Here is a 12,132-nt window from a genome sequence, read left to right as displayed (position 1 = left end):
CCATGCACAAATTAATTGTTATTGCGTCCCGTGGGGTTAGTTTGCGTAAAGATTCGACACGTGTCGCAGCGATACGGGCCCACGGCGGCTGGAAGGTCATCAGCATGCACACACCCATGTTGGTTTAATTAAAGGGCCACGCGTACGTCTTACCTGGTCCCGTGGAATGCAAGGCAGCGAAGTCCTGCGGTGGGACTTGCTGTTGCTCTGACTGTGCGCCATCATCTCCGAGGCTACTATGGAGCTGGACCTCCGTCTCCGCTTGAAGACAGGGATGTCCTCCTCCTTCGCCCCGGTCACAGAGCCACAGCACCCCGTCCCGCTGGTCCCTGGGGCCGGCAGGAGCCGGTCAGCATACCGCGCAAGCAAAACACCCAGCAGGCAGGCCAGGTAGAGTGCTCCAGTCAGCCTGGACTCTGCTTACAGAGACGAGGGAGATGGCCTTGGTGAGACGACGCGGACACTCCCTGACCCAGTCGGACGAGCAGCGGGGTCCCAGCAGTCGAGAATGTGCATGCGTGGGGTGAGGAGAGAGGAAGGGAGCGAGGGAGGGAGGGAGGAAGGGAGGGGAAGGGGGTGGGGGCTGACTGCGCAGCGGCTTGGCTCAAAGTGGCGCACAGCTAGACGAAAAACAGCGGCAGGACTGATGTGCAACGGCCCGACCCAAAAGAAGGCACACAACGACTGTCAACACAGAAGGCGGGGAGGAGCTGGAGTCAGTCAGAAGCAGCTCCGGAGCGCATCCGGCCGCCGAATGCAGACGAGAGCCAGAGCAGCCTTGGTTATTTGTGCAGCCCGCATCCCGCAAACGGACCTCGCCGCTCCTCTGCAAGAATGGGAGACAATTTTAGAGAGGCATCCCGAGTCCGGTATACATACGACGGCGTGACACATGTGATCACGTCGCCAGGCGCTCTGACGCCGCCCGGGGGATGTTTGTCATGACTCGAGTAGCCCTTGATGAGCCTCTGGAACTGTCCAACTGCAAGACCATCATCATCTGTCGGGAGCGAGAGCAATGCTGCGCAATAATACCTATAGGTATTATACTCATATATGAGCATGTAGTTACAAATTGGACTCAGATTTTATTTAAATGTCAAGACGGGTCAATGTTTTTGTTGTTAGATTTAATGCTGATTGACAGCAGATAAAAAATGTATTCCTTTCGCCCGAAAATGAAATGACTTAACGTTATCAATCCCAAAATTTTCTTTGTAGAAATAGGTTATGTGCACGGCGGAGCGCTGGTTAGAACGTCACCCCACTGTACAGAGGTCAGGGTTTGATTACGGTTCCGGCTATCCTGTGTGGAGTTTGCATGTTCTCCCCGTGCCCGTGTGGGTAAGGGTTTCCTTTTGTGAGGAAAAAGCGGTTCGGAAAATGGATCAACAAAAGACACTGTAATAAACACAGACTTTCAAATAAATTGAACTTTCAAATCAGTGTGTGATCCCAAATTATGGAATGACTCATATGATACCAAGTTTTAATGCTGTTATTGTTGACTAATTGGCTTTGTCATGGTGAACTATACCCTCAGGCTGTGCAAAGCTAGAGAGAGAAAAAAAGGAGAGGAAACATGTTAAGAATCCCAAAATACATTTCAACTACTGAGGACACGAGTAGGAGTGTTAAAGGGTTGTGATTAGAACGAACCAGGGATAATGCATAGAACCCTGGTTGAGCCATCACCTTACCATGTCTTGGCTTTGATGGTGGGAGAGGCTACCAGTCTGACCCACCAAAACCAAACATGTTATCAGGCTCTACTGGTAGAGTCCTCAGTCTTTATTTGTATGCATGTCATTTTGTAAATAAATAAACAAATAAATAAATCGACAAATAATAAATACGTAAATGTTAGGGAAACAGAGATATTATTTGGGATTTCTACTTGTGCTCCACTGCTGGTCTTCGTCCAATTTATTTGCATTAGTTTTCTCTATCCCACTCGCTCGTTCACTTCAGGCACTTGTGGTTGACCTTCACTCTTCTTTTCCAACTAACTACCAAGCACTGCATCCACTGGAATGCACGCACACACACGGATATACTACTAAAGATGCATCAAAAATCCTTGTGAAAAAGGACAACGTAATAAAGGTATGTGTGAGATTGCTACAAAGTCAGATTACTGATGCTGTAACTAATAGAATTGACAATATCTAAAACAACAACAAAAACATTATGTGTCCAGATGTATTACACATATTGTATGATACGGTGGTCATGTACTGTAAGCCATTGGCAAAGAATATTCATTGTCACTTCTAAGTCACAGGGAGGAAGAAATATTTAAAACGGTAATAATCTGATAAATCACATCACTGTCAGAAAGCAGGGCGACACATTGTGTATAAACGTGTTCATGCATAATATTACCAGCAAATGCACAATTCATGCACATACATGCAGATTTACATACTAGGTACATACATGATGCACTGTACTATGTACAAACACACATGCACGAAGCATCGGCCTATTTTCTTAACTCACACATAGGGTGAGTGACTTACGACATCATCATAACCTCACCGAAACAGACACAACGTGCATTCAAAGGACCATATTTGAATTTGACACAAAAACAATCACGTATGAACAAAGCCCTGCATAGATGTCACATAAAAAAATTCAACATTTTATTAGCAGAGGACCTGACAAACATCTTGAATGAGGATCAAGGTAAGGAGATAAAGTGAGTTCTATCAGCTTAAGCTCCTCTCACAATGGAACTATTCTTGGTGCTTAACTAATGAAGTGAATGAAGTGGCCTACTCACACAGGATGAACACATTTAGTTGTCTTTTATGTCTCTTGTTGAACAGAGAACATGAATTGAATATTAGTGTAAAGAATCTCTTGTTATAGCTGTAATACCCACACTTTATTCTTGTACATTGACCCATGAAGCATAATTCATCACCATGCAGTACAACGCCCCAGCCCTTAATAAATCATTGCTTAATGGAACTAAATTATCCATGTAGGTGTGTAAAGTTATTGTGATCCAGGGTGTACTTCGCCTCTCAAGCATGCTCAGCTGAAATAGGCTCTAGATGCTCACCCATGACCCTGAACAGAATAAATGGTACAGAAATGATGGATGGTCGGACAACACGACGCATTATGCCTTTTTCTTTGCTTGCCTCCCGAGGGGGTTAACCCCCCACCCTCCCCCTCACACACTGTATACAAACAGTGAACCCCTGCTGTGTTACACCGGCTCACAATAATGTTAGAAAAGCAACATAATAGAATTGTCCTTACTTGTGAAGCCACACGCCCAGCAACGGGCATGAACAAACTTCCTGAATTGCCAAGGCAAAATGTTATTGGAGCAGGAGTTACTCAAATGGATACATTTGTGTGCTGTGACCACAATGTCCTGTAAAAGCATCGGGGAACCATAAATCAAAACATAAATAAATTGATACGTGTGTAAAGTCCCTAAGACTGCCTCCCATCTATTTGCTTCCTGCCCAATTCTCCCAGACTCTATGTTGCTTATCATCTTGACACCTTCCCATAGGAGACCCAGAAAAAAATGCAGTAGTGGAGAAGGAAGAAAGAAAATAGACTGAATGGCAGATTTAATGTGCAGTACAACCCCAAGGGTCTCATTTGTTTTGAATTTGCGGGTAATAATCACAAGGGATTTGGAAAATAAGTAGCTATGGAAAATCCGCATCATATTTGGAATATGTACAAAGAACAAGACGCTATGTTTAGACAAACCACGTTAATGTACATATCCGATACATTTGGGGACTTCTACAAGTTTATGCGGTACAATGCAATCCTTTTGAAGTTGTGATGTGTCAGAATTTGTGAGAAAATAAAACGATATCCTATCAGTGTGATAGATTAAATACAAACCCAAATATTTTCTGACCCCTCACAAAAAGCCTGTTATTTATGAAGTCATGTGCTTCCCACTCTCCCCAGACCCAGAGTCACTTTTGTCTTTATCTCTCATCTGAAGTTTTGAGTTGACCATACTCCCTTTTGTGCAATAAATGATAGTGGGGCTGTGAAACCCTGAACATTCTAAAAAAACATTGAAAATGCCATCTGAAAACTAGAAATGCATTTTCCTTGGAGACCAAGATATTTTATGCTACTCAATGATGTGAGGGGAAAAAAGCTCGGTTTAGGCCGAGCAAAGCTCCTCAATTTACACATTTGAATTCCTGTTTTCCCCATTGCCACGATTTCTATAGGCATTAATGCTGTTATTCATACAAAGAATGTACTCACTTCTAATGATATTCATGAATAATATATAAGAGCGCCTTTACACCGAATGCAGTCTTGCATATGTTCTTGGAGCTTTTGAGTCATTATGGTGCATTTGAAATGTTCCTTTTTTTTTTTTTTATGGAATCTTGATTATACTGTACTTACTGTGCATACTGCTCGAATTCTACATGGGTTTTTTTCTGTGTGAGCGTATTTGTATTAGAGCAGAGCATCATATTATACTCTCTCCGTCTGTCCTTTCGCTGGAAAGCTCCCTCATGCGGGCAACTCTCATCTGATGCCAGCGTTGATGTCATAAGTGGCCCAATTTCTCAGCACTCGATTGGCCGATCCACTGTGACGCCGCTCTCTTCATTGTTGTACAGTTAACAAATTCCCGTCACAGTGGTAAGTGGTCTCTTCTCCTTCATCTTTCTCTGTCTGTCTGACACTCGCCATGCTCTCCTTTTTTTCCCTTTTCAGTCTAGTGTGTATGCCGAGCTCTTCTCCAACTGAAAAAGGAAACATCCAGTGAGCCAGCTGCTGATTGGCTCAGACAAAGAAGCCAGTGATGCATGCAGCTGTCAGAAATGGGAACAGACCTCAACACAAGCAGACCTCGGCTGTCTGTACATGATGTGTGTATTGACTTTAACATGATTACTGATGGTTGGACACTACATATGTCATTAGGGGTGCTAGTCATTTAGGATTTAATGTGCTTTGTTATCAAATGTTGACCCTTTCAGCATTTTTACAGATGTGATTTAGAAATCCGTCCACACTCGTCTGTTAAATTTAGTGGAGGTAACATGGCTTCCTTTGGGCCGGACAACAGCAAAATAAACTCGAAAATGTATAGAAATCTTGTCTGACAATTTCTAGAATGACGAAGGCAAACTTAATCATGCAACATGATAATAACCCCAAAGCAAAACTGTGTTATGTTGTAAAATTTACTAAGGGAAATAACTAGAAGCTCCTTCAGACTTAAACCCAATGACGTAGTATGTGCTGCAAAGGGAGACTGGCGGAAATAATCCCCAAAACAAACAACCATTGAAAGAGAAAAAAATGCCAGGAGAAATATCAGAAAATGAGAAAGCCAAAAGTTGCTAATGTTAATGGGCTCACATGCTTGATGCAATTATTGCAAGCAAAATATTTTACTTAAATCTTTTTTAGTCAGTCTATTTGTCTGAAAAGAAGAAAGAACAGAAAATGGGTGTTCAAGAAACACGTCATTTTATGGCCTATCAAGTTCACTGAAAGTGGCTACATCAACATATTAAGTAAACTTTTAAATCCGACCCTAAGTTATGTCAGATGGTTTGTCAAATACTTTTCACTTACAAGTAGTGAGTGGTAAGAACGATCATTTTTGCTTGACTAGATCTGAACATGCTTTGAGACTAATATTGACCAGGTGTGTGTTAAGGGACTTTGTGCATTTGAGCATGAAATAAAACATGAGAGGTGCGTCCCATGGTGGACTGTTTGGCGTTCATGCATGTAAATAGTACATGCTTGAAGTTGAGAGGTAAAAATGCACATAAATGCAAAACTAAAGCACATTTCGCAAATGATGGAAATAATAATTAGAGTGGATGGAGATATTCTTCAAACATCCAGCACAAAAAAAATGTGATCTGAATTGCCTCAACAATCTGTCGTGAATTTTTTAAATAACTTACATATAAACTAATTTACTAACAAATTTATTGATGAGCATTCGTCATAATACAAGGTTTCTAGAGTGATTGATGTTTTCAAGTTCCAGAGGTTGGCGAAGCGTCAGCAGTGAGCAGGCAGCAAGCTGCAGGAACAGGGTCATGCTTCCACCTAGTGACAGGATAAGATGTAGAAATATCTGCAGTTCAACTATCTGGACAATTCTCATCTACCCTCGACAGATGGATCTTTGGAGGTAACCAATGACTAGATGTCAAAGGGTATATTGAGGCGCATTGTGTTTCCGCAAAATAATTGTGTCTTGTGTCCTATAATAACTATTAAAGGCATTTGGGGTCCGACTAAATCAAATGAGTGAATTAGTTGCACTAACACTATGATAATATGACTGTAGATGAAAAGGTCTAATCATCCATTTTAATACATTACAAAAAGTTGCAAATATGGTATTGCAGAAATGTAAAAGTGTAAAAGTACTTGACCACAAGTGGGAGCTAGTAATCAATTTTAATACATGACATAAATTTGCAAATATGGTATTGTTGAGACGTAAAAGTGTAAAAGTACTTGACCACAAGAGGGAGCTAGTTGCATGACAAAATAATTCATTCAAACAGGCAGTCCTCGTTAACTTTAGAAGAACCAGAAGAGCTTGTTTTTGTATCCACTATTTTCCTGGTTTTTGACACACTCTAACCGTAAACTTCATTTTTAGTTACACCAATTAGTTCAAATGAAAGAGCTCTATCAATTTTGGCCTTTACAGAGGCGAGTGATGACAATGCTGGTGGTTTTATTTGACTGACTAAATTGTAATTGCATCGTACTGTGTTAAAATCAGAATGATTTGTTTGAGATACTTAGAGAGTGCATGCACACATTGATGAATAGATGGCCGATAACATGTTGATCAATCACATGACATGGCAGGTGGCAGTGGCTGTGAGACTAATTGCTGGTTAGCAATGCTTCAATTGCTTCCTGATTACATTATTCACATACTACTCATATGCACCTTAATGGCTAAACAAAGCAACTCTCATTATTATTACGACCTTTTCAATATTCTGTAAAGGGCACCAGGGAAACAGAAAATGTCTTACCAGCTCTAAAACATGTCAGTTTGTCAGTGCCACGAATGATATTTGTCATGGAAAATGTAAGACTGGATAAGAGGGCAAAAATTATTTAGAAACCCAAAGTTCCGAGCCCATCATATCTTTAATGCTGAACATGACGTTGGTAGGGGTTCTGTATGTTTTTACTATACTACTGCAATGACCCTAGAGATTCTAGTTAATGGATGTCAGTACAACGACCCCATTAGCGTCAATGTCCCATACTAAGACCATCTATCTACCTAATCCCAAGGCCTTATCATGTTGTTTTGGGACCAGCAGGAGAGCAGATGTCTTGGTTATTGCCTATGAGAGTGCAGCTCTTAAGTGAACTGTTGCTCCTTTTCACCTCATTACCTTGACCTTTGTGCTACTAATTAACCTGAGGTAGGCGTAGCATCAAATCAAACAGATACGGTTTGCTTGTTTTGTGACAAACCCTGATGCAGGATGTGGCTGAAAATGTTTTCTTACATTGGATCTTGTGGATGAAAACAGTTTTATATTAAACAGGAAAGGACACTTTCCAGATGGCATTTATTCATTACAAAACAATGGAACGAATTCCCGATGGCACTTTTATTCTTAAGAAATTCTGGATGTGTTCAAGGTTAGCAAAGGATCATAACAAGTTGTGTTGGGCTCGCTATATTACAATGGAATATTTTACAAGGGTCATTATAAAACCGCCAAAGCGATTTTGGCACTAAATAAAACTCATTACATTATATATATTTTTAATGATAATGATATATACAAAAATGTTTATTTGAACACTGACAAACAAAGTCTCCTGTTGCAAAGATTTTTGTTTTGTTTTATGGCTTCCAAATTTAAGTCAGCTTTCATGCAGCACTATTTTGATTGGCTGGTAAGTGATATGGAAAATATTTCCCTACAAAAACAGCCCAATATTGCAGACAGAAAATGACAGAAATAGAAGAAATCTGTTTCAGTGTTGATCTGCACAGCCCTCTTTTCAGGAATACTTAACAGCCATACAGTATAAGTGTAGAAATAAAATCACCACAGTTAGTAGTAACTCCTAAAAACAAAGGGATGCCCAATAGGACTTCTCTTAAGATCTAAACACTCCTTTTTGTGTATGACTATGAAATCATTGTACAAAGGCTAAAAAAAATAAAATAAAATAAAGCAGTTTCAGTCATCCAATGCTCACTGAATGAAATCAAAGCCCTTTTCCACATTATGATAGCATCTCACTTGCTGTTATGCATAAAATAACAAAACAGGGTCAGGTTGTCTTTGTTTGTGTCAGTTCACTCTGTTCTGTTCCATCCCCGCTCTTCTTGTAAATGGCATTTGATGTCCGCTGACTTCCCCTTTGATTAAGATAAAGGAAGATTGGTGACCACAGATCTGGAAATATCTCTTCGGTTGGAGGTCTGTTGATTAACTTAATACCGATCTGATCATTGTTTGTACGTGTGTTATGAAGCTGAAGAGCATGTGCAGAAACGACAAACTGTACCTCCCTATTATTTCATTTAAGTAACATAAGGAATATTATTTATCTGGCTTATAATGACTGTATGTGTAACAACAGCAGCTGCTATGAAAATGCTAATGTGCAGATTTGGACACCAGTAAATATTTACACTGTTAGGTTAAAACAAAGGTCAGTTAGGACTGTGTTGCTCAAGGCATTGTTCAGGTTCTCTCTAATAAGGCACATTTGTAAATCATTAGCTTTTTTGGATTTAAATGGGCCCTAATTTGTGATGCGTTTCCGCTACAAGAATGCCCAACAGCCTACATTTAAAAAGTGAAATTCATCTTTTTTGCAGAGTAAGTTGTTGTATGTCAACATATTCACATTTTGATCCTGCACATACCTCACCCCCAGGCAAGCCATGTGCTGTTTACGGTACATTCAGTGCTTATGAAAACAGTGCACGCTCCTCACTGATGCAAACGCATGCAAAGCCATGTCAACAGCATGCTGGACCCTCAGAAAGCCCGCATAGCTAACTCAACCCGAGTGCCCATCCATTAAACAGAAAAACAAAGCAGCTTGGCTACACAACAGAGACTCACTTGGAATTGGATCCAGCCCAGTATAAACTGACTGTTAATTGCATCTTCTGTGTTTACACAAGCAATGCGAAATTGAACAAGCACGCTGCAAAAGTTCTTTAAATGGACTTTTTATGTTTCAACTGAGATGTGATTTAGCAGGTGATGATGCAATAAACGAGTCCATAAAAAAATCTGTAAACGTATCATTTGTTTCCCAGGTGTCCCTGGTTTGGTTATTTTCCATTTACACATTTTAGTGGATCACCCTTTAGTCTAGTCTCGGCTTAATAGAGTAGCTTTTAGTTTTGCATTGAATATTTATCTTTCACTTTCACCACAAAGCCTCAGCGATGTTGTAACAGGATGGCTGTAACCTTTTTGTTGATATTTGAGGAGATATTTACTGTTAGTGTTTTCTGTTCCTTTAAGATTATTTTACAAGTCTCAAGCTGATGACCCAGTTCTTTTTTTCATCCAACAACGATTACACATGCTTGATCAGGCTTATAATGTCATGAGGTGTGACATCCGGATGTTTCCTTGAGAAGACTACAGCAATAGCACGGAAGGCTGCTGCACTCACTTGCCCGAATTATCATGAATATTTTCTTTTCCTGTTTGTTTCTACAAATATAACCTTCAATAACAATCCCTCACAGAGTATTTGTATAACTTCATAATATTACTCCTCCATGTCCCCACATCTGTGCCAGCTTCTTCTTTCTATTTGTTTTACTTTTCCTGTTTTAGTGACCATTATTTTAGGTGTTTTTGCTTGTGCTTCTATTTAAAAGTCTGCAGAAGCACATCTTGATTTTTATGCTGAGCATACAATTTCAGAGGTTAGGTTTCCCAATGGCATTGCATAAGATAAGCCTTTGGATATTTTTTTTCTGTCTTATTTTGAGTTCCCCTCTGTTTTGAATAGCTTTTATCACAGTTCAAGATTAAAGGTGATGCATGTAAGTACAAAGAGAACATGAACTAGATTGTTTGGACAGCAATACACTGTTCCACTTGTGGGTTGTACATTTCAATTGCTAAAATTTATTTGAAACACCTCACAGGAAGAAGGATGCTCTTGAGGAAGTGGTTTTGCAGTGAAGCGAACAAGAGGACCAGGCATGACATCGTTTTTGCTTTTTAGCTTTAAAAAAAAAGAATTGTCATCGTGACACATAGTTGTCTAATTGGCGTCAGTCATCTGCTTGGAATCTTGACCAGACTACTAGTGATTCTCAATCACTATTATCTAATTTGACTTGTTTTTCATTTTCACCAAAAAATACTTTAAATAATATGATATACTACTACAAATATTTAACATTTGTAGTGTATTTAATATTTGTATATTTTTTACACATAGTAATATATACACCCTTAAAACTGCTGGGTTGAAAATTGGGATTTGATCTGAGATTTGATTATACTAATATGAGATGTGTGCCTAAAAACTGTCAATAGATTTGGATGATCGAGATGACGTCAACAGAGATAAAAGACATTAACGTTTCAAAGTCATGTAGCGAAGAAAGTGTGTGTGTTAAATCATTCCACGGTATAAAGTTCCTCACTGTAGTGAATATTCAGCCCGATAAGTGGACACATCTGTTGGATCGTGAATACATCGGGAACACGTAACTGCCCGCTTTGTTCACTGGAAACAGAACACATGGAAGAACACGTGAGTGTCCAAAATGTTGTGATTTTCAGGCTGCGTTAACCTCTAAAACCACTCAAAGCCACAAATGTGCAAACATGTTGTTCACATGAATTGCAGCAATTTGTAAAAAGCCTTGGCACAGTCCCTGTTTGCTCACAGCTTGTGAGGCAGTGCCATGGTGACAGTGGGGGGTGGGGGTGAGATAATGACAGAGATCAAAATCATGTGTCTAAATTCACTATTTAATCGGACCGTTTTACACATAAAGAAGTGATCTATAAGCCCATTGTCTGGTTTGAAGTTGGCCATTTTTTTACCCTCACAAACTTGATTTGACATTAGGTTTTGTATGCATGAGGATGAGCATCACTCATAAAAAACAATAAAAACAAAGCAATCAATAATACCAGAGATGTTACGTGCTAAACACATTCATTCCATTTAAGGCCGTGGACCTCGGTTAACATGTTGCCCTGTTGTGACGTCACTCTTGGCTGCCGGTTCATAATAACAAACATGCAAAGTGAGCTCCCAAAATGATAAGGTTTCCGTGTAGTTTGGTCGTCAGATGAGGGTAATTAATCCAAGCAAGCAATCCAACAATTTCAATCACAAATGTACAAAAGTTGTTAAATAATTGCTTTTATTTTGTGAACAACTGCAATAGAAACCCAGCTCAGATGTGCAATTGTATTCAGAAGCATCAACGAATTATTCTATAAATTTTTCATTTGATGCTATTTTAATAACAGTACGGTAATATACGGAGTGTTATCTGGGGTCATTGGCCGTGAAGTCATCACTTCTTCCTATTTTTCATGCATCCGATAAATCATTTACTATTCTGTTATTTACAGAAGTCCACACACAATATACTATAGTCTTATTGCCACTGGTTTCAAAGTTTGCTTTTTACAAATGCTCATAAAAAGTGAGCATTAGTTTTAATCTCATGTCTAAGTGTGACTCTTTTATTGTTTTGTTTGATTAATTAAGTGCCCCTTTCGACCCCTTTCTTGCACCGCCAGTGCACTAGTGCACTCAAACTCGTACTTTGGTCACAATAAATATTTTTAAGAATATTAGGTTGAAATATTTAGTCTCTCAAAACTTACCTAAGATGGCATTTAAAATGGATGGTTGGTTGGTTGTTTTTGTCATCAGGTTGTTCATTCATATAAAAAAGAATATTCACGCATATACTAGAATACTATCTAATGTAATTCTAATGTACATATATTCCAAAGTACGTAACAGTAATATGCTGTGCATGCCACTTTCCGCGTCTACTTTCTGTACCTGCTCAACACAGTAGGAGGGGTTGGACTGGGAAGAGAGGCGTTTCCATTCAGCTTTTTTGCAGACACATTT

The 12,132-nt window shown here is 39.6% G+C and overlaps 1 protein-coding gene and 1 long non-coding RNA gene across 4 annotated transcripts in view; both read right to left on the bottom strand.

The window, feature by feature from the left end:
• pde3a (phosphodiesterase 3A, cGMP-inhibited) overlaps positions 1–999 on the bottom strand; it is a 34,125-nt gene extending 33,126 nt beyond the window's left edge. For 2 of the 3 annotated variants that reach the window (XM_049726300.1, XM_049726302.1), the window contains exon 1: positions 154–999. In XM_049726300.1, coding sequence (XP_049582257.1) covers positions 154–225 — 72 coding nt within the window. In that variant the 5' untranslated portion in view covers positions 226–999. The remainder of the gene's footprint in view (positions 1–153) is intronic. The other variant, XM_049726305.2, reaches the window with a different exon arrangement.
• A 5,335-nt stretch (positions 1,000–6,334) lies between these two features.
• LOC125972578 (uncharacterized) lies at positions 6,335–12,095 on the bottom strand. The gene is made up of 3 exons (XR_007482856.2): positions 11,877–12,095; positions 10,673–10,755; positions 6,335–8,401 (listed from the first exon to the last, which is right to left on the bottom strand). It is a non-coding gene; the product is annotated as an uncharacterized lncRNA (long non-coding RNA).
• Between the last annotated feature and the right edge of the window lie 37 nt (positions 12,096–12,132).

The sequence above is a fragment of the Syngnathus scovelli genome, chromosome 7, assembly GCF_024217435.2.
Source record: "Syngnathus scovelli strain Florida chromosome 7, RoL_Ssco_1.2, whole genome shotgun sequence".
NCBI classification, from domain to species: domain Eukaryota; kingdom Metazoa; phylum Chordata; class Actinopteri; order Syngnathiformes; family Syngnathidae; genus Syngnathus; species Syngnathus scovelli.
Note: the sequence above shows the minus strand (reverse complement) of the source record. Positions and strands in the feature narration are given on the sequence as shown.